Below are 23232 nucleotides of genomic sequence, written 5' to 3'. Positions count from 1 at the left end.
TTTAAAATCAGACAGCTTGAACAAAATTAAATATCAGGTAAAACGAAAAGTTTTTTGAGATTACTAATTGTTAGTACTGTATAGAGTATTTCTAGAAATGAACACATTGTCCAAGGTTTTCATCTTGCACCCAACAGGACGATTCACAAGAAATGCAAAGGGAAAACAACATTTATATTGAGAGAGGAGGATGCTGATTCGTTGGTAAGTGATTTCTGATTGGCATCGGCACTGGCATGGAAAATGTGCCTGTATATGAAAACTTTTAAACTCTGACTGATCAAGGTGTTGCCCTGAAAACTGAACGAGAGAATGGCTGTCACTTGTTTTGCGGAGTTGAAACAGGGTGCTGTGTGTACAATCTTTCTATCTGCAAAAGTATAGGGCCCTACGTGGCAGTATATATAGTTTCCAGAATGCGCAAGTGCACCACATTGCGAGCCTAATCGACAATCTTCAGTTATTTGTCAGTGTAATTCTTTGCATACTTATGGTTATTTAGCGACTGCTGCCAATCACAGAATCGCAACTAATGTTGAACTCTCCGCTGAGTTTTCCAAGCATGAGCTGGTTAGATATAGTCAGTACTTTGCCTGTTTGAACAGCCAAAAGAATTTGCTGTTCGACACTATCCACAGTATTCAGGATGTGCAGACACATGGACACTAAAACTCAGCTCATTTACGACTTTGTTTCATAGGCAGAATGTCTTTTTGGCTTGACAGTATCATCCTGCTCATGGTTTGGTGGTTAACAGTCAATCATCTATGGGTTCATTTTCCACAGCAATGCCTCTATCAATCCAAGTCGATTTGCCACCAGAATGTTCCTCTCATACAGTTTAAATGTTGCTTTCTCATTACATTGATATTGCTTGCAAATTGACCTGAAGGCTAGATAATAAACTTTGACAAAGTTATATTGTTAAAAATACTGTAATTCATCACAGAAATATTGCCCTTGAAAACCATCTTTCTCCACAAGGGAATGAACATTCATTTATATAAAGCATCCACATCCCCTTCAGACACTCCAATTGCTTTGTAGGTAATGAATTTATTTTGAATCCAGTCCAGATAAGTAGACAAATATGACAGCAAAGCTGAATTTGTAAAAGCCCTACAAGCAGCAAGAAAAAGGATCAGTTAAGCTACTAATAAATTATTATTAACTACTAAGTTAAGATAATAACTTGAGAAGCATGCTAGGTTAAACACAAGGACAACAGCTCTTTTTTTGAATAGTGTAATAAACTAATCTGTACAAGCTGACAGATCCTTAGCGTATGCATCACTCATTTTTGACTGTGAAATTAGGTCCTCAATAGTACACCAAAGTTAGTTACTTAGATTTTATGGATCAATGGTGCTGGAAGAGCACAGCAATTCAGGCAGCATCGAGGAGGATTTTGCTGAAGCTCCTCGATGCTGCCTGAATTGCTGTGCTCTTCCAGCACCATTGATCCAGAATCTGGTTTCCAGTATCTGCAGTCATTGTTTTTACTTAGATTTTATGGTCAAGTTCCAAGTCATTAAGCGCATCTTGAACTTACAAATACATACCTATACATTATCAACAAGTGCACAACTGATCACTTAGAAACTTTAATAATTTTTTTTAAAATATCAAACTTTTCCCCTCAATATCATGCCAAGGAATAAAGTTTCCAGTGAAGAGAACTCTAATGCACTAATCAAAAGAATCACCTCCAACTTGCAAACACAAGATCAGATCTGCATTGCCTTGTGCCTTTGGTGTTATATCAGCTACTGATCTTACAAAATAAGCAACTGGCTTTTATTAACCAATAGCATGAAAAGTCGTGAGGGGGGGAAACTGTAGAACCAATAAATTATAAATATTACAGGGCTCCACACTGACACCCACATGGAACAATTTGGAAAAATTTACTGCTGCAGGTCCATTGCAATATTTGAAAGTGTTGGCAATTATCCAAATGTTTGAGATATTCATAACAAAAAGACTACCAAATTACATGACCAGGCCTGCAGAATGAACATAAACACATCAACCTACAAAATAATATACAACAGCTGCTAGAAAACTGGAAAAATAAATGCAGTAATAGTCGCAGTAAATATAAAGAAAGGAGTAAAACATTAAGATTACAAGTACAATTTTTCAGTAGAGCTGAATGAACAGTACTCAAAACATTAACATACCTTTCTTACCAATCCTCCCTTTCTTATAAATCCTATCTGACCTGGTGAGCGCTACCTGTGTTTTCTGACTTTAGGAAAGTAACCTTTTGTTTTAATAAAAGATCTCCATACTTCTATCAAAAGAAGTTCACAGAATTCAGCTACAGGTCAGATTATTCAACAATATTTTTTTTACCTTTACCACTTCAATAGAATGTTTTATATTAATGTTGACAGATACAATGGGAGCAGGTTTAATACTCTGTTTACCATTGGATTGGAATCCGATATCAAGTCCTTGAGAGTGTCCAGAAATCCCTGATCTTCAACGAGCTGTGCATTGATATCATGTAGTTTAGCTACACAAACAGCAGCAGTCTTTCGTACATAGGGATCTTCATCCTTCAGACATTTTCGCAGGGGCTCGCACAAGTACTCAGTGATCTTATCTACACGGATACAGCCCATGGTTCTCACCGCCAGCGCTCTAATAAGTGGATTGGGATCTTCGCAGTCCTGAAATTTGAACATCAAATCACACTCAATCACAGCCTTAAACAGGGAAGAGTATCCATTCCTAATTTCAGTTATGCAGAATGTCACATTTTGGGATATCATACACTAAGATTAAGAGGGGAATGAAAATACTTTCGTTTACTTTTTTTTTAAAATTAACATACTTATTGAACTGAGTTGATGACTTGTAGCTAGCACAGTTAATTTTTTTTTACCCACATAACCACAAAGTCCCAGATATGAGCAGAATTAGTTAATCTGAATTGAATAATCAGGCACTAAAGTAAAGCAAATCCCTACTTTCAGTTATGATCTAACAACTCAAATCGAAAAGATGCATATTTAATACATGCTTTACCCATAAATGACATTTGGCAAATTAGTGGAAGTTGTTTAGTGCTTGGAAACAGTATGCACCATTATATAATGCTTTTGGAACAGCAGCAGCAAAAGGAGAAAAATCAGAAAGCAACTTGCTAGTTATCAACCCGTTATGGAAAAAAAAATTATTTTTAACAACTGTACTAATAAATGAACCTCAAGAATATGAACATCCTTACTACATTTTTTCATTTGGCGGCTTATTGTCACAGACAATTTATCAAAGAAATGTTCTAACTACTCAAAAGAAACACCAAGGATCAATATCCAAGAGGTAAATGAATCTGTACAATCATTGTTTATAACATCTTCCTGTGGAAAATAAGTACTAGGGACTTATAGACCACTTGGGAAAAAAATATAAGATTGAGAGATTCATCAAAAAGACAGTCTGATGACTTTCAACACTCAACATTACAATTATTAGAGATATAGAAATATTATAGATCTAATAGCATTATCTTAATATTTAATTTCAATGCTTGAATAAAAAATTAAATATCAAGTATTACAAAATATAAACAAATCTATATTTTCTAGTTTTGCTTGATAAAGCATCAAGGTCATTTTGATTTCTGCAATCTACTAAATTATATAGGATTACAGTGGTTTACAATAATTCTTAACAGTAGAAATCAAGAAAAGGCAAGTTAACATACACGTAACGTACATTGAGCACTGTAGGAAGCTTATGGATTTTAAATAGATAAATGGACAACTGAACCATATATTCTAATTTCAATATGATCTGTTACAGCTTTAAAAGAGTATCTAGGCAACAACAAAATTCTTAGAAATGTCAAACAGAACGTAAACAGAATGAAGCCTCCTTCGGTTTAGCCCAGTAATTTAGATTATGACTCAGGCATTAACAACACAGCAGTGCACAATTTCCTATTTCTATGTTAGCCATCCTGGGTAGAGTGTGACAATGAACTGGTGCTGAATTATAGTTTACCTTGCAAAAGAACGAACTTGAGTAGTACTATCGTATTTTTTAAAATGCCTAACAACCTTTCATCAGGTGTTTTAATTTTGAAGTTCAGTTGCTGTTGTTGAAGGGAAAAACATTGCACATTTTTTTGCATGCAGTAGGATCTCAACAACAGCAAAGAAAAACAGCCTACTTTGCTGAGAATATTAGTTCACCATTAGGAGTCTTCATTCTAAAATGCAGATTTTAAAGAACAGGATGAAAAATAGATAAATTACTGGTCAGATTTACTGCTTTAGAGGCTTGGGGATTGGATGGTGTTGCCAATTACTAAACAGCATAATTTTATTCAAATAGCACTGGCTGAAGGCAAAATGCTGACCCATTACTCAAAACTTCTAGTTCTTCAAATAGTGCCATTGGATCATTAACATTTATCTGATCCACCAGTACAAGCACACAGTTTTAACATACAGAATGATTTAAAGCAGTGAGGTACTTTAATTGGACAATAATCTAAAACCTTCTGTTTCCAAGACAAGAATCCATCTAACTGAATCACATACACAATGTGCATGGATACATGTTCACTGGAAACTGGGTTGGGACATTTACAGACAATAATGAAAAAAAATTCACTTTATGATTGTGATTGTTTTGGAACACAACCCAGAGATGAACAGAAATATCATTAATCCATAAGCAACCCAGTCCCTCACCTATCGCCACTTCCACCTGGACGTCTCTCAATCTGAGAAACTAGCTTTAAATTTAGTTAAGACATTGGCTTGTCATCAGTAAGACTTTTTGTTTAAATATACAGTACAGGCTTTAACAGATAAAAGTGCTAAATTAGATTGCTGATAAAACTACTGTTTTAAAGAGCTGCAGATTAGGTGTTGCAATTAATTAGTGGACTGTCCACTTACGTTTGGGATCTACATTTAAACATTATCAGGATTACACCTCTGTACTGCACAAATTCAATGAAGCTTTGTACACAGATCTGTTAAAAATTCTGAAACAATTTATCAAAATATATACCTTAACGAAAGTGTTGACTGCCATAATTGCCATATCAGGCTGACTCTTGGCATAGTTCATTAGATAAAGATACACCAGCTTCTTAAGCTCCAGATTGTCTGTCTGCATGCAGTTAACAACATCAGGAAAGAGGGCGCTATAATGCAAGAAAGTACAAATAACTGGAACATCCTGACAAATTACAGAAATTCATACTTAAAATTGAATTAATGCATCTGCATTATAACTTGAGTCACATGAATACATTTCTCAAATATTCACCACAGAATTAGCAGGGCAATAACTAAACAGAGAACCAATTTAAAAATTTTGTTATAAAAATTATTTCACTTTTCAAAATTTAGATTCCAAACCCATAAAAGATGTCAATTGTTTTTCTGTTACCTTCAATACCAGAAAATGTACACTTAATTGTTCAACAAAAGGTTCTCTCAACAAAACCAAACATTTTAAAAGCAAACAAAATGTTCAGGATACACTAATAGAATTTTCACTTGCCATTGAGAAAAAGTCTCAAGCTTCACCGCATGATTCCATGTCTTGGAAACCTGCCTGACAGTGTATATTGTGTGTTTTATGTTATTGCACATAATTACAGCTCTTATGACAATTCTAACTAGTATTTTTAATTTTTAAATTCTTATTAAATTTCAAGTAAAATTGTTGTTAGAAGCTCAGAAATAACTTGCACAATACTTTTTCTAACACTGAAGAGAATTAAAGAATAAAAGCACCTTTTGAGAGGTGCACAACCTATAACAGATTTTGCCCAATAAAATACTCTACATAGTCAATATGGATCTGAAAAGCTTAATTTATAATTACTGTTTTTCTATCCTGCTTGCCAAAGATGGACAAGTTCACATTTTGCCTCATTGTACTCCATTTGCCAATCTACTTAGTCAGCCAATCTAAATTTCTTTGTAAACTTTTTATCCTCCTTACAATTTACTTTTCTACCTATCTTCATGCAATCAGTAAATTTACCAAGCAAACATTTGGTCCCTTTTTCCAAGTAATTTATATAGATAAGGCACATAAATAAGCACACAACTGGTGACACGACTTGCCAACCTGAAAGTGACCCATTTATCACTTCTTCCTGCTCCTCTGCCCATGGTAATGTTACCCCTTATACCACATGCTCTTATTCTGAATATTATGATGTGGCACTTTATCAAGCTCTTTTTGAAAATTTAAATACACCACACCCGTGCAGAGTTTTGGTCTCCTCATTTGTGACTGGCAGGGTCAGGGTGCAGAGGAGGTTTACCAGGTTGATTCCGGAATTGAGGGGGTTGGCTTATGAGGAGAGATTGAGTAGACTAGGACTTTACACATTGGAATTTAGAAGAACGAAGGGGGATTTTATAGAAATTTATGTAAATTTATGAAGGGAACAGATGAGATAGAAGCAGGGAGATTGTTTCCATTAGCAGGTAAAACTAGGTCGAGAGGGCATAGCCTCAAAATAAAGAGGAGCAGATTTAAGACTAAGTTGAATAACCTCTTGACCCAAAGGGTTCCACTTTGCCCACTTTCACTCGTTAAGTCCTCAAAAGGACCCAAATAAACTCAAATAAGATTATACTGACTCAACTTAATTGCATTCAATTTTAAGGGCTGTGCTATAAACACCTTAATGATAGATTTTAGCATTTACCCTGAGAGGGATGTTGGCTTGTGTTACATTTGTCTTCTTTTTATGAATACAGGAGTACATTCATTATTTTGCAATCTGATGGGACTTATCCAGTATAAGGGGAGTTCAAGAAAATTAAAATTAATGCATGCACCATTTCTCAAACCACTTCTTTTATAACCTTTGAATGAAACCCATCATGGCTGATAATTTGTCAGCCTAGTGAGCTATTTACCTTAATTATCTGATTGTTTTAAATTGTTTCCATTCTGCTTATTTTGCATTTACCAACAATATTGAGACTTAGGAATTTTTCTACGTCATTTGATATCTTATAAACACCCAAGGTTCCTCTCAGACATCTTTCAAGGTCAAACAGTAGTTTTTCTTTCAAATCTTTCAACAAAACTCAATGTAAAACTGTCCATTGTACTTGAGTGTGAAATTATTCATGCAGCTCAGATCATTGTACAGCTCAGTCAAATACCCTCTAAAATGTTCTCTCCCTAATCTATAACAATAATAGTTGGTGTCTATCTCAATTTTATGATTGGTCAGTGGTTTGATTTTGTGAGTACAGCCTAGCCCATGTGCCATGGATACTTGCCCCCATCTCTTTGTTCACCTGCTCTCAAGTGTGGCCAATCTCCAGTCCTGGTTACTTGGCTTTGAATTGTGCAAATCCCTGACTTTAATCTTTCACTAATCTGTGACTTCAGGTACTGGTCTTTAGATATTTAATTCCCCAGTCAAACTGACTCTCTATTCCCCAATCTTCAACATATTCAATTCACTCTACGTGATATTAATAAACAGCTGAAGACATTGGATGTGGCAAAACCTACAGACCATGACAATATTTTGGCAATAGTACATAAGAACTGTGCTTCAAAACAAGCTGGGTCCAATACCAAACCATTATAGCACAATTACAATCCTTACATCTACCCAATGTGGAAAACTGCCCAGGTATGTTCTGCACACCACAGCCAGGACAAAACCAACTTAGCCAATTACTACCCTCCATCAACTCTTGCCAAGAGAAAAGTGACGGAAGACATCATCAACTGCGTTATCAAGTAGCGCTCAAAAGAATAACTGCTCATTGACAATCAGTTTGAGATCCAGAGCCACTTAACTGCTGACCTTATTAGTCTTGGTAAAAATATGGACAAAAGAACTTAATTCCAGAGGTTAGACAAGAAATATTGCCTTTGACATCAAGGCAGCATTCAACCAGGTATGGCATCAGGGAGATTTAGCAAAACCTAGAATCAAAGGGGATTGCAGGAAATCTCTCCACCTAGCATAAAGCAAGATTGCTGTGGTTATTAGCATTGTGCCTGCATTATTTTTATTTTCCTGGACTCTAACTCCCTCTTAGTTCAAATCCTTGTTACTTCCCTATTCAACTGTTTTGACAAGACATTAAGGCCCTTTATGCTTAAATGTTTCTAACAAGCTCTTCAACAGTTGAGAATACAAATCTAATATGGACTGATGCAACTAAAACATCTCACCAATATCATGAAACAGAAATTAAATTAAATTTATTGTACGGACTGCCATCAGATATATAGAACATGTCTAACAGTCACACATTACAGCAACTATAGCTATCATTTGCTTTGGATCACTATAAAAATACAACTTAATTTTTAAAATTCTAAAAAAAGTTAGCATATCCAGTTTAAAAATGTCTAGTTTGTTTTTAATCACACCATAACACGGACACTTGCAAAATTTGAATGAACACAATACTGTTGCTACAAAGTACAAAATTTAGCATGAATGCTCCATATGTTGGCAAGAAAATCAGTGAGCCTTTTAGATATTATGTAAAGATTTCAATTACAGAATTACTGCAATTTTCTCCCATTCAATTTTACAATGAAGGATTATTGATATTGTACATACCTGACATCTTTCCCAACAGTCATTGAAGCAATCACCTTCTTCACGGCTTCTTTCTTCTTTTCTTTCTTGTCACTGTTGAGCTCGGCTTTGAGTTCAAAGATTTCACCTAGAGTTCAAAGAAAATGGATTAATTTTCTTGAAGAATAGAAGATTTTGAGAGCTGTAATTAAATGAAGCTCCGTAACCATCCGTTTTCCAGAAATTCATTCTTTACATTTTGCACCAACAATTCACAGAAATTCACTTACTACATCACAGCAAGTTGAATGTTTTAATGATTTCCTACAACTTAGAGTTTGACTGAAATTCCTAGTATTTACATATAAACTAATTGAAATTATTCTTGCCTTCTCAATATCAGAAAAGAATTAAAGTTTGCAAGAATTCATTAAAAAGCTATCTTCAGCTAAGCACCTTCTTAAAATTTCATTGAGCACACTTGTTTTGCCAGTCCTTTTAATTTTTTTTCTTTGCACCGCACATACATTAGTTATCACAAAACTAGACCTGTTGGGTTGCTGCATTATCACCATCCTCAAAGTTGAACATAAAATCGCCTGCGGTCATCACGAATGACTATACTTATTTCCAATGACAAAAATTTTATCTTCTCTTGGGTCAAAACAATTTAGAATTTAAGTTCTGTGAAAAGATCAATACATCATAAATAGGAATTTTGTTTTGACTTTTACAATACACAAAGACGAAGACAAAATAAAAAGAGAAAAGGTAGAGCGCACGGTAATTGGGGCAACTTTGCAAGGTCAGAGATAGGGAGAATCAAAGCCAAGATAGAAATTAAAACAAGGACTTTGATATGTTGGGGGACTAGGAGTCAAAGCAAACACAAACAAGGGAATGAACTATTTGGACTTTGTCCAAAATTTGAGTAGCAGAATTTTGGATGAACCAAGTTTATAAAGATTTAAGAATGGGAAATCAGCTAGAACAGCTTTGGAATTTGAACCTAAGGGTGAAATAGGCAAGGATAAGAGTCTGGATGTAGGTTTGCTCACTGAGCTGGAAGGTTCATCTCCAGATGTTTTGTCACCCTACTAGGTAATATTTTCAGTGGGCCATCAGGCGAAGCACTGTTCATGATTCCGGCTTTCTATTTAAACATTTGGGTTTCTTTGGGTTGGTGATGTCATTTCCAGTGGTGATGTCATTTCCTGTTATTTTTCTCAGGGGGTGGTAAATGGGGTACTAACTCGATGTGTTAATTGATAGTGTCCCGGTTGGAATGCCATGCTTCGAGGAATTCATGTGCGTGTCTCTGTTTGGCTTGTCCTCGGATGGATGTGTTGTCCCAGTCGAAGTGGTGTCCTTCCTTATCTGTGTGTAAGGATACCAGTGAGAAAGGGTCATGTCGTTTTGTTGATGTTCATGTATCCTGATGGCTAGTTTTCTGCCTGTTTGTCCAATGTAGTGTTTGTTACAGTTCTTGCACGGTACTTTGTGAATGATATTAGTTTTGCTTGTTGTCTGTATAGGGTCTTTCAACTTCATTAGCTGCTGTTTTAGTGTGTTGGTGGGTTTGTGGGCTACCACCCCGAGAAAAAAAAAACTGGAAATGACATCACCAACCCAAAGAAACCCAAACATATAAATAGAAAGCAGGAATCATGAACAGTGTTTTGCTTGATGGCCCACTGAAGATGTTACCTATCTGGAAATGAACCTTCCAGCTCAGCGAGCAAACCTACATCCAGAACCTCAACCTGAGCCACAAGTCTTCTCAAAACTCGCTAAGAATAAGAGTTTCAGTGGAAGATGAGTCAAGGCATTAAATACCACAGAGGAGAAAGTAGGCAAACTTTGCGATACAGAGTACAGTAAATACCCTGTTATCTAGTACCAAGCACCTGGAATTCTTACGCAACCAAGAAAAATTTCAAAGAAATTCCTATTTTAATAAAGCTTGTTGAAAAGCATCTATTTGAACTTGATGTGCCAAGTACTGCTGCATGTACATTCACCCACCTTGTGACATTTCACCTAGCCACTCCTAACAGCCTATCATCCTCCTTCATGTGGGTGCCATTACAAAATACTATCAGAGTTTCTAAAACTTATGAGTTTCAAATAGTGTGGCACTGGAAAAGCACAGATCAGGCAGCATCCAAGGACGGGACAGTCGATGTTTCGGGCCAAAGCCCTTTATCAGGAATATATGCGTGTGCGTGTATGTGTATGGAGGGAGGGAGGAGAGAGAAGGGGGCTGAAGGATAAATAGGACACTGGGGTGGGGGAGGGAAAGGTAGTTGGGAAGGCGATAGGTAGAAGCAGGTGGGGAGAGATAGTGATAGATCAGAGCGGAGGGTGGAACGGATAGGTGGGAAGGACAATGGACAGGTAGGACAGTTCAAGGGGGTGTAGCCGAGTTGGAGGATTGGACTGCAATGAGGCAGGGGGAGGGGAGCTGCCGTGACATTGACCATCTCAACCTGTACAACCCTCTCACCCACTCATCCACTCCAACCGCTCACCCTCACAAAGTGCAGCCCTCCACTTCCTCTACTCCAACCCCAACAAGGGGGACACAGTGGTGGTTTGGTGCACCAACCTCCACACCATTGAAGCCAAGCACCAACTCAGACACCTCCTCCTACTGCCCCCTACCACAACCTCACCTCCTACACAATCCACAACCTCATCACCTCAGGGGATCGCCCATTCACAGACTCCAACCTCATAGCCCAGGAACCCTGCTCCGCCTAGTTCTACCTCTTACCCAAAATTCACAAACCCGACTGCCCCAGTCAACCCATCGTCTCCTTGCTCCTGCCCACTGAACTCATCCCCTCATATCTTGACACCATCTTGACCAGTTTGGTCCAGGAACTCTCCACATACATTTGGGACACCACCCATGCCCTCCACCTCCTCCATGACTTTCATTTTCCCAGCCCCCAACACCTCATCTTCTCCACGGACATCCAGTCTCTGCACAGAGCTATCCGCCATGGTGAAGGTCTCCAAGTCCTCCATTTCTTCCTCTTCCGTTAACCCAACCAGTACCCTTCCACTGACGCATTCATTCTATTGGCGGAACTGGTTCTCACCTTAAACAACCTCTCCTTCAAATCCACTAATTTCCTTCCGACCAAAGCGGTATCCATGGGCACCCACATTGGCCCCAGTATGCCTGCCTCTTCATCAGATACGTGGAATAGTTCATCTTCCGCAGTTACACTGTCACCATACGCCACTTTTCCCTCTGCTACACTAATGACTATCAGCACCACCTAGTGCTCCCATGAGGAGGGTGAACAGTTCATCAACTTCACGAACACTTTCCACCCTGACCTCAAGTACACATGGACCATCACGGACACCTCTCTCCCCTTCCTGGAGCTCTGCGTCTCCATCTCGAGCAACCAACTCAACACGGACATCTGAACCCCACAGCTACCTCACTACACTTCCTCCCATCACCACCATTACCAATCACCACCATTACCAACCCCCACCCTGCCAGCCCCGTAAATCCCTTACTCCAAATTTCTCCACTTCATCTGCTCCCAGAAGGAACAATTTCACTCTAGGACATCACTGATGTCCTCCTATTTCAAGGACAACAATTTCGCCACCTGTGAGATCAACAATACCCTCCAGTGCATCTCCTCCACTTCCCACACCTCCACCCTTGAACCCTATCCCTCCAACCACAATAAGGATAGACCTCTCCCCCCACCCCCAATCTTCCATCCCACTAATCTCCGTATACAGCACATTTCTGCCACCTACAATCAGACCCCACCAGAGATGCATTTCCCTCCCCACCCCAATCGGCATTCTGCAGAGATCATTCCTTCCGCCACTCCCTTGTTAGTTCCATGCCCACCACCAACTTACCCAGCACCTTCCTTTGCCACCACAAGAGGTGTAAAACCAGCATCCACACCTCCTCCCTCACCTCCAAAGGCCCCAAAGAATCCTTTACATCCGCAGAGATTTTCTATACATCCAAACACCTCATCGACAGTGTCCTTTGCTCTCGATGTGGACTCCTCTACTCTAAGGAGACAGGATACCAACTCGCAGAATGTTTCACCCCCTATTCCTGATGAAGGGCTTATGCCCGAAACGTTGACTCTCTTGCTCCTCAGATGCTGTCTGACCTGCTATGCTTTTCCAGCACCACACTTTTCAACTGATCTTCAGCATCTGCAGTCCTCACTTTCTCTTGAAAACCTAGTGAGTAAACTGCACTGCCCTTTTGACATTTAGATTACTTTTTATTCAAAGAATAACCAAATGTACTGTATTGGGTTCCTAGAAGAGTACTTCACATGCAACCAAAAATGTATGTAATCAACACCTTTCTACCACCCCAAACAATTCCACATACATAATGGAAAACAGGACTTGGTGTACAACGGCCTGAACTGTCTCAGAATCATTTATGGAAACCATAACTAGTCTGGTCCAACTTGAAACAATGGTCAAGGAGGAGAATAAAAAAAGAATGTTTAATTACTTTGCTGTAAACACAATTGCATGAAACTGCAGCACCATCCTTTTGGAATGACTTTTCTTACTAAAGTATGCACTTTACAATTTTCACATACTAAGCCAAAAGAATTACACTAATGCAGTTTATTAAATAAAAAGTGAAATGGAGTGCTCTCCAACAGTCTGGTGCCCAGGGCAGCCAGCACCTCTTTATCAATGAGGCCAGTCCCAGACTGAAACCAGAAGCAATTCTATATCAATGACCTTCGCACATTTACAAAACCTTAATGCTATGGCAAACATTGTGCTGTGTTTTCGATGACAAGTTTGCAATATGTTAACTCCTCCTCTCCTCTCCTCACCCCCGCACCCCTCCCCACTCAAATATCAGTAACACAAGTGTCATGACTTACTTTGTCCTTGGGTCTTGTAGTAGATAGATTGACATCTATTACTAAGCAAACACTACATTCCCCTGCAGCATGCTTTGGGAAGGTGTCAATGTTACTATAACCTTGCAACCAGTCAACAGTAGACAATTGTAAACTTTAAAAGTAAGCACCAACAGAACTAGAATTTGCAAACATCAGTACAGTACAATTAAGCACCACTCATTTAATCCAATAATCTAAATACAGTGGTAAATTCAGTTTTCCTGTCATAAAGTCACATATATGCTCTTTAATATCTTACATAATTTACTACTGTGAGGTTATTTATTGTTGTTGCATTTAATATAAGGACACAATAGAGCTCATGTCAAATTGATTAAATTCTGCTCATTTCAGTTTATAAGGAGAAACCAAAAGATTGGGCAGGCACTCAACTGTTCAATTATTTGATCAAGTATAGTGGATTAGAATACTTACAATACAAAATGTGGTACAAACTAGGAGAAACAGGCTTACTGTTATCTTATCTTTATTCACCATATCCTGAACAACACAGTCACAGCAGACATTTGAAACTTCAGATATGTTCTACTATTACTTCTTGATAAAGGGTCTGAAGAAAGGCTACACCAACCCATTAAAAATACAGCATTTCAGTCTTTGTATTTATTAGGGTTTGAAAGCCCTAAAAGTAAATTTAAGCTGCCACTTCAGTATATCACTGAAAATGGAACTGAATATAGGTCTGGTCACATTACTGGAAGTACATGATGCACAAGAGCGCCTGGAGGAGAGATTTACATCGATTTTGCTTTGACTGCAGCTGTTTAGCTATAAAGAAAAATTGGAATGAAAGGGATTATTTTCTTTGAAACGAAGAAATTTAATTGGGATATATAAAAATATGAATGATCGAAGTAGAATGGACAGGAGTGAGCTGTTTCTTTTGTGGCTCAACAATTTAAGTTTATTAGAGCTAGAAAACAGTCAAGGATAAATCTTTGTGCCGAAAAGAATGGCAGAGGCAGAACCTTTGTTGCATTCGAAAAGTATATACATATACACAAGAAGGGCTGCATCTCACAAGGATACAGATTACAAATTGGAAAATATTAGGTTTGATGGCTCTTTTTCTGCCAGAGCAAATGACAGGTCAACTAGTCTCTTCAAATGGCATGAATTTCAATGGTTCGGTAACAAAACTGAACCCTCTCAAGAAGAAAATATACATATTTAAATATCGAACGAGGAAAGTCTTCTCAGAATCTTCACTGAAACATCATTGAAAGTCAGACTCTGAGTAACTGCAAGTCAGAGCTACATAAGCTGGTACCCGTAAAAAAGAAGCACAATTCCAAAGTCCTGCTTGGGTGTGACTCCAACCTGACATCATAGGAATAATTGATTTCAGTTGTCAGTGCCCAACATGTGGATTAGACAGAATTTTTTTCTTTCAGTGCAACAACCTAACCATTTTACCCATTGATATACAATCATAACCAGGATATTATACTTCCTAAAAGATCCACTCTTCAAACTTCCACAGTGAAGAAAAAAAATACAAGAGGAAACAAAGCATTTAGGATCTGAATATTCTGAACATGGACTGTAAATGATTCGTCAATAAGTTCACAATAAGTGTTAAACCAGTTCTTTAAACAAAACAGGTTTAGTTTTGCATCAATTAGAATAAACAAGCTGCAAAGCTGAGTTAGTTTACTCATGGTTGACAATTATTTAACAAATTTATACTTGCTAAATGAGCGAGAGCGAGAAAAAGTTATTACCTTTCTTAGTTGTTGTGAAATACTTAGAATCTGTCATGGTGATCCTGGGACAGGCTTCTGAAAAGAAAAAAAAGTAATTGATTTTCCTGCTGAACCAGCAATGTGGATTTTCCCAACAGGAAAAACAAAGTTACTGATTAATCAGTTTTAAGGTACAAAGCCTCTGTACTGAAACTTGTTTTGCAACTTCCCTGCCTTTTAGCTCTTTTGGTAATTCCTTCAAAAGTGTGCAAGTATTATTCAATAGCTTTATTTTCAGGTTAAAAAATACAAAACATTTTGTATAATATACACTTTGCTTATTTTTGTCAATATTCATAAAGTAGCATTCCTCTTAAACTAGGAGTGGAAGGCAGACCCTGATGACCTGGTCCATATCAGTATTAATGATATAGAAAAGAAATAAGATCCTTCTGAGGGTGTATAAGGAGCTTCAAATTAAATTGAAAAACATATGTTGAAACACTACTCCAGCCACATGCTAAGTGATAAGGAATGACAAATAAAAAGGTGACTGCAAAGCTCAGCGGTGTGGGAAAGTGGGATTAATTTTATGTGACACCAAGACAGAAAGGATCTGGATAGTTGGGACAGAATAATAATGTTAAAAGAATAACTAAGACTAGGGATGAGACTTGAAGTTAGCAAGGTAGGGTGGAGGAAGATGTGACAGAAATTCCTTTAAAAGTTGTGAGGGTAAAGGGAAAGAATAATAGAAGCATAAACAGTCATAGAACAAACATTTACAGAACATTACTATATATAAAAAAAGAGGGGGGCACAATCAATAAGAATAAACTAAGTTAGCTGTATTGTAATTTACAGAGCGTTTGGGGAAATCCGAAGCAATAATTCTCGGAGGAAAATTAGATGTAGAGTCAACTGAAATATGGCCACAAAGAACAAGATTTCCAGTTAAAAACTGCAGGAAATAATACTCTTACAAAGAATAGAGACAAAGGAAAGAAGGTACAGTAATAAAAACAAAAACAGAATCCATATCAATTGAGATGAGGAGAAGGAGAAGGGATTTGATCATGCTCATAAGATTAAGCTGTAGACCATCTGATTATGGAAGGGGAGAATACAAATATGCAAGGAAATTTTTTAAATTAGAAAAGACAAAATAATAACCATGACAAAATTCAACTACTCCCGCCAACCAGAGAGCAGTGTAAAGGGAAACAAAGCTACTAAACAGTTGACAGATGACTCCTTTCTTGCCTAGCACCCAAGTAGTCTTGTATGGGAAGAATCATTTTAATCTATCAGTGGGAACTGAACCAGAAGATACAAGAGAAAGAATCTTGGAGGAACATCCAGGAAAATTATTTCAAATAATGTTTAAAAGAGACATAACAAAGATCAAACTAATGAATTGACACCTAAACTAATTATATTGGGCCAAGGATAGAACTATCGAAAAAAAAAATGACAATGAGAAGTACTTCTAAAAAGTTTAAAGTACCAGAAAACACCCAAAATGAAAGAAGTTAATAGATGTATTTAATAAAGACCAGAAATAAAAATGCCAAAGGGATTGAGATGATTTGGAAATAATTCAAAAAAAAGAAAATGATTACAGAATTGAAAATTAAATTATTTGCGAGTTGAGAAGATTTGTAGCTCAGGTTGAGGTTCTAGATGGAAGTTTGCTTACTGAGCTGGAAGGTTTGTTTTCAGACGTTTTATCACCATACTAGGTAACATCAGTGTGCCTCCGATGAAGCACTGGTGGTATGGCACGCTTTTAATTTATATGTCTAAGTTTCCTTGGGTTGCTGATGTCATTTCCTGTTCTTTTTCTCCGGGGGTAGTAAATGATATCCAAGTCAACGTGTTTGCTGCCGGTTGGAATGCAGTGCTTCTATCAACAAACACATTGACTTGGATCCCATTTACCACCCCTTGAGAAAAAGGACAGGAAATGACATCCCACAGAAAATGACGTCACCAATCCGAGGAAACCTAAACACAAATAAAATGCGGGCCATACCACCAGTACTTCACCGGAGGCTCACTGAAGATATTACCTAGTATGGTGACGAAACATCTGAAAACAAATCTTCTAGCTCAGAAAACAAACTTACATCCATAACAAAGTATCCCACAGAATAATATACTGAAAACAAGATAAAATAAAGTAAGTTGGAATCATTTAAAGCTCCACGCATGTGTGTACTATTTTTATCATCATAAATGTGCCATGGCTTCACAGGGTCAAGTTGCCCAAATATATTAGGACAAAATGTTAGATACATTTTAAACTAGGATAGAGGTAGAGAAGTACAGAATTGGGCAGCAAGTGGCTAGCACTGCTGTCTCAAAGTGCCAAGGAACCCCAGGTTCAATTCCAGCCTTGGGTGACTGTGTAGAGTTTGGACATTTCCCCCAGGTTTCCGCCAGCTGCTCCAGTTTCCTCCTTCAGTCCAAGAATGTGCAGGCTAGTTGAATTAGCCATGCTAAATGTGGGGTTACAAGGATAGGGTGAGGATGTGTCTGGGATGGATGCTCTTCCAAAGGTATGTGCAGACTCAATTGCTTGAACTGCATCCTTCTGTACTTTAGGGATTCTGTAAGAAAGAATTCTAAAGTTTGGGGCTTACGAAACTAAAAGCTTAGTTACGAAAGGTAGAGAAATTAAAATTGGGGCAATGAAAGAAGAGCACAACTGGATGCAGTCAAAATTGTAGGAGGGGAGGCCAGTTGTTGAGAAAGGTAACGTCATACAGGGATTTACGAACAGCGAAAATGTTAAAATTAAACATCCCATTGCTAGACTGGGAGCCAAAGTAGGTCAGCTAGCAAAGAACCAATGGGTGATTGGATCATGGTATAAGGAAATAAAAGTTATGATTAGCTTATTTTCCTCCGTTTTTTCCAGGATGAATAACTGAGGATGTCGAAGGATGACTTTATAGAGGTGTATAAAACCATGGTGTGGTCTTTTACCTAGGATTAGGAAGATGAAAACTAGAGCACATAACTTTAAGGCGATAGGATAAAGATTTAAAAGGGGCCTGAGAGGCAACATTCTCACAGAGGGTGGTGCATATATGGAAGAAGCTGGCTGGGGTAGTGGCAGATGCAGATACAGTTACAACATTTAAAACACATTCGGACAGGTATGTAAATAGGAAAGATTTAGAAGGATATTATGCACCAAACACAGGGAAATAGGACTACTTTAGTTTGTGAGACTTGGTCAACATGGAGGTGTTAGACCAAAGGGTCTCTTAGCATGCCGTATAACTCTGTGACAGATATGGCATTAAAATGAAAACTGAAATATATTAGACAATTAAGATTGAGAGAGATAATTGTTGGACTAATCAAATTTAGAAATGATTAATTTTTGGTTTAAAATTAATTGCATCCACACAGTTAGAACAAGGCTAAGAAAGAGACAGCAGATTCTTAATAAATTCAATTGAAGAGCAAATTGTGTCAGAGACCAATGGACAATTAATATTACTCCCATATTCAAAAAGGAGGATAGAGCAAAAATAATGGGTCATTAAGCAGTTAACTTAAAATTAATGCTAAAAATATTGGAATCTTTACTCAAATGTATTAAGCCAACATCGAGAAACTGAACATACAATAGCCAGTTTACTGAGTTCTTTCAAGTCATAGAAAGAGAGGACAAAGTTAATTTAGTAGGTGCTATAGTAGATGGACTTTCAAAGTACTTTTCATTAAAGTCACAAAGACTTGTGCCTACAGGCTATCCTGTGAATTCTGGGGACAAGTAGCAGAACAAATCGAAAACTGAATATAAACCAAAAAGTAAGTATTCAAAGTAGTTACATAGACTATCAAGGGGAGGGTGTCTAGGACCAGAAGGTACAATCTCAGAGCAAAGGTTGCCCATTTAAGACAGATGAGGAGAGTTTTTTTCTCCAAGAGTGCAGTCAATTTGTGGAATTATTTCATGAGGAGGGCTGTCAAAGTTGGATAATTAAGTATATTCAAGGTTGAGATAAGCATCTTTCTGATCAGTAATGGAATCAAGGGATAAGGAAAGTGGAGTTGGGAGATCAGAGCAACCCTGATCTCATTGAGTGACAGTAGACTTTATGTGCCAAATGGTTTACATTTGGTCTTATGGCAGTGGACCTCTATAGGGATTCATGCAGAGACCACTGCTGTTCACAGATTATAAAAATGATCTAAGAATGAAAGCATTCAGGAATCAATGTGCACTATCAAAACCTGCAGACACCATATTGGGAGATATAGCTAATAGCAAGGAAGACTGCAACAAAATACAAAACAAGCTTAATAAATCTGGAGAATGGATGTGTAAATGACAAAGTAATTTCAAAATAGACAAGTGTGAGGTCAGTAGACATTTAAAAAAATCACATTTCCTTTGGAAAGGATCTTATTGTGGTAGAGAGAAAAACTGAGGACAAATAAATTAATAAAAGCAGAAACAGGTCAACCAAGCCAAACGACAAACTATGCTTTGGGTGGGAAGTTGCTTGCATGGAATATAAACACTTGTTTAACATGCTGGACTGAAGAGCCTGTATCTGTACTATAAAGTACAGTGTAATTAAGAACTGCAATACCTCATAACATCAGATTCAGAATCATTCAACCTATCACACCAGTGAAAAAACTACCTAATTTGGTTCCTGCATATTTTGCATTAGACAAATGTTGAAATGATCATAGGCAAGTATATTAAAATAGCTGAACTTAAGTTGACATTGAATGTGCTTAATACAGCAATATCCATTTAAACAGGCAGGTGTTTTAAACTTTTGGAATAAAGATTTAGATTTTTAAAGAGAGAAAATAAAAGACAATTCCAAACCGAGAAGAGCTAGGACTGTCATTTGCTACAAACACAAACTGAACCTAACACTCAAACAATGATGGACGTGGTGTCAATAGACCAGAGTTTTCCTGTCGGTATCTAGCAGGGCAAACTGAGCCCAGTTAAACGTCAATGCTGAAGAGGAAACGCAGCGTGTCCATCAGCACGGTTACCCAACTCCTAGTCCCTGGTCACTTAGCCATGTAGCATTTCAGAGGGTCGGTGCAGACTCAATGGGCCGAACAGCCTCCACCTGCACTGTGATTGTAATTCTCCATTTGACGTTTGCCGACATAACAGCGATTGCACCTTAAAGCCAGTTGTCAGGCCAAGAGCCTCGAGACAGGACGAGGCGCTATTTATTTAAAAATACAAGTTTACACCGATCACCATCAGGGGAGGCGTTAGGAAGGGTCTGGCGGGAGTAGGGGGGCAGCGGTGGTGGAAAGGATGTTATTGAAAAGGGCACGACTGTGTTTTTAAGGGAAGATGCACGATTTATAACAAAAACTATTACATATTTCACACTGAAAGGCGCCCGGGTTGTCAAACTCTCCGGGGGGGGGGGGGGGGGAGAGAGAGGAGAGGGAGCGGGGAAGGAAAGGGGGCGAGAGGGAGGTGGGCTGACAGCCTGTGCACCTGCTCGGGGTCCGAGAGGCCCAGGTTGGGTCAGGGGTCCAGGTGCCCGCGATGGGCTTGGGGTGAGATGGAGGGCACTGACCCTCCCTCCCCCCTCCGTGCGAGCCAGCGCGCGCTCCCCGGGATAGGGTTCACCCTCCCCACCAAAACTCACACCCGATCCCAACTTCCGGCCCCGAGAGAAAAATAAACTTGTGACGGGGGGGGGGGGGGGGGAGGAAGGAGAAGGGCAAGCACTCACCTCCCCCGCGGTCACTCGGTTGAAGTGAGGGTCCAGCCGCCGGTCGAGAAGGGGCCGCCGGATCGACTCCCTCCGCACGCCAACTGGAGCTTCAAGATGTCCGCCCCGTCGCCAAGCTGCGCTGTCACCCAGCTGAACCGGAAACAATCCGCGCCAGGGGGGTCAACTTCCGGCCACGGCCCAGGTCCTTGCTTTCCCCCTCCCCCGCCCCAACAACACGTGCATTGCAGGCTCCTTGCGCCAAAGATCAGTGTGGGTTGGGCACCTGACGTGTTTGTCCCCCAAAATGAGGACCCAGATCATTTCCTCAATCTTGCTGCAAAAGCCAAAACGTTTTATTAAAAAAAAATGAATAGGGTGTGCTGGGGAACCTCAGCAGGTCTGGTAGCATCTGTGAGGAGAAAGTGAGGTCTGCAGATGCTGGAGATCAGAGATGGAAATGTGTTGCTGGAAAAGCGCAGCAGGTCAGGCAGCATCTAGGGAACAGGAGAATCGACGTTTCGGGCATTAGCCCTTCTTCCTGAATGCCCGAAACGTCGATTCTCCTGTTCCCTAGATGCTGCCTGACCTGCTGCGCTTTTCCAGCAACACATTTCCATCTCTGGTAGCATCTGTGGAGAGAGAAAGAGTCCATTCGAGGCGAATATGATTCCAGAAATCATTTCGAACTCTGTTTCTCTGACCACAGATGCTGCTAGTCCTGCTGAATTTCTCCAGCACTTCCTGATTTTCTTTCACATTTCCAGATCCACAATATTTTACTTCTGTTATTATTTTATCACACCTCCCGTAGAAAGCAAGTTGAAACTTGATTCATAAACCCCATTAGTGTCCTAATTTTGAATATTAAGCAACTTGTAAAGCACCATTCACTCAAAGGGAGTAGTGAAAACAGTCCTTTTTGAACTTGTGGTCCCATGTTGTAATGCTATACACCTTGTTCGAGCACAACAGAATCCAAGAAACAGTAGTAAGATAAACCCAGATAATCTATTTTTGTGATGCTGACTAGGAACCTCTTTCTTTAAGACAGTCCCTCATGGTTAAGAGGATTTGCTGCCATAGTAAAAGTGTATTTTCAGATAACGGAAGAGTCCAGTGTATGACCATATTTCTGTAGTGATCGGAATGATGCCATCTGGGTGGATCTCATAGAAAATGAGTTCCCTGATTGGAGTTGTTATCTTCGTCCAATGAGGGAGTCCAGGCTGACAGATATAAGCAGGAGTGTTAAGGAAAAAAAAAAGCAGGAGTGTTACCCGGTACGGAGGAAGGAGGGCAGGTCTGAAGATCTCCTCGTGGGTCTGCTCCTGGGCCTGGCCAAACTGGCCATCAACAGGTCCAGGCAGCGGGCCGTGGAGGGGGTCGTTAGGGCCGACTGCCTGCCCCTCTTCCGCGGTTACGTTAGAGCCCGGGTGTCCTTGGAGAAGGAGCACGCGGTGTCCACCAACACCCTGGAGTTGTTCAGGGAGAGGTGGGCGCCGCAGGGAGTGGAGTGCATCATTTCTCCCTCCAATTCTATTTTGATTTAGTCCCTACCCTCCCCTTCACTGTTTTGATCACACAGCACTGCCCTTTGATGTGAAGGGCAGTGTTTGTCACTGGCCACCCGGGTGTTTTTCCTATCTTCCTGGTGGTGGAAATTGAATAAAGATTCGTGCACTTTGTGTCTTCCACTGTGTCTCACACCTGCACACACACACCATGGGTGCTGGGGATAAAATAAGCACTACCGCACTTAGGTGGTAGTGTGGGGGTTAAGAAAAAAAAATAAAAAAAAATAAGCAGGAGTGTTAAAGAAAAAAAAAGCAGGAGTGTTACCCGGTACGGAGGAAGGAGGGCAGGTCTGAAGATCTCCATTCGTGGGTCTGCTCCTGGGCCTGGCCAAACTGGCCATCAACAGGTCCAGGCAGCGGGCCATGGAGGGGGTCGTTAGGGCCGACTGCCTGCCCCTCTTCCGCGGTTATGTTAGAGCCCGGGTGTCCTTGGAGAAGGAGCACGCGGTGTCGACCAACACCCTGGAGTTGTTCAGGGAGAGGTGGGCGCCGCAGGGAATGGAGTGCATCATTTCTCCCTCCAACTCTATTTTGATTTAGTCCCTACCCTCCCCTTCACTGTTTTGATCACACAGCACTGTCCCTTGCTGTGAAGGGCAGTGTTTGTCACTGGCCACCCGGGTGTTTTCCTATCTTCCTGGTGGTGGAAATTGAATAAAGATTGGTGCACTTTGTGTCTTTCACTGTGTCTCACACCTGCACACACACACCATGGGTGCTGGGGATAAAATAAGC

General features: G+C 39.5%; 1 protein-coding gene across 3 annotated transcripts in view; it reads right to left on the bottom strand.

Annotated features, from left to right (window-relative positions):
* Positions 1 to 21062, bottom strand: part of ap1b1 (adaptor related protein complex 1 subunit beta 1) — an 80912-nt gene extending 59850 nt beyond the window's left edge. For 2 of the 3 annotated variants that reach the window (XM_043715636.2, XM_087999994.1), the window contains exons 1-5: positions 20942 to 21062; positions 15234 to 15290; positions 8597 to 8702; positions 5038 to 5173; positions 2433 to 2678 (exon numbers count right to left, since the gene is read on the bottom strand). In XM_043715636.2, the coding sequence (XP_043571571.1) occupies positions 2433 to 2678; positions 5038 to 5173; positions 8597 to 8702; positions 15234 to 15270 (525 nt within the window). In that variant the 5' untranslated portion in view covers positions 15271 to 15290; positions 20942 to 21062. The remainder of the gene's footprint in view (positions 1 to 2432; positions 2679 to 5037; positions 5174 to 8596; positions 8703 to 15233; positions 15291 to 20941) is intronic. The other variant, XM_043715638.2, reaches the window with a different exon arrangement.
* Between the last annotated feature and the right edge of the window lie 2170 nt (positions 21063 to 23232).

This window comes from Chiloscyllium plagiosum, unplaced genomic scaffold (assembly GCF_037043375.1).
Source record: "Chiloscyllium plagiosum isolate Xiang-an unplaced genomic scaffold, Cpla_swu_hap1 HiC_scaffold_24, whole genome shotgun sequence".
Lineage (NCBI taxonomy): Eukaryota > Metazoa > Chordata > Chondrichthyes > Orectolobiformes > Hemiscylliidae > Chiloscyllium > Chiloscyllium plagiosum.
The sequence above is the reverse complement of the archived record's forward strand: the minus strand, read 5'-3'. Positions and strand labels throughout refer to the sequence as shown.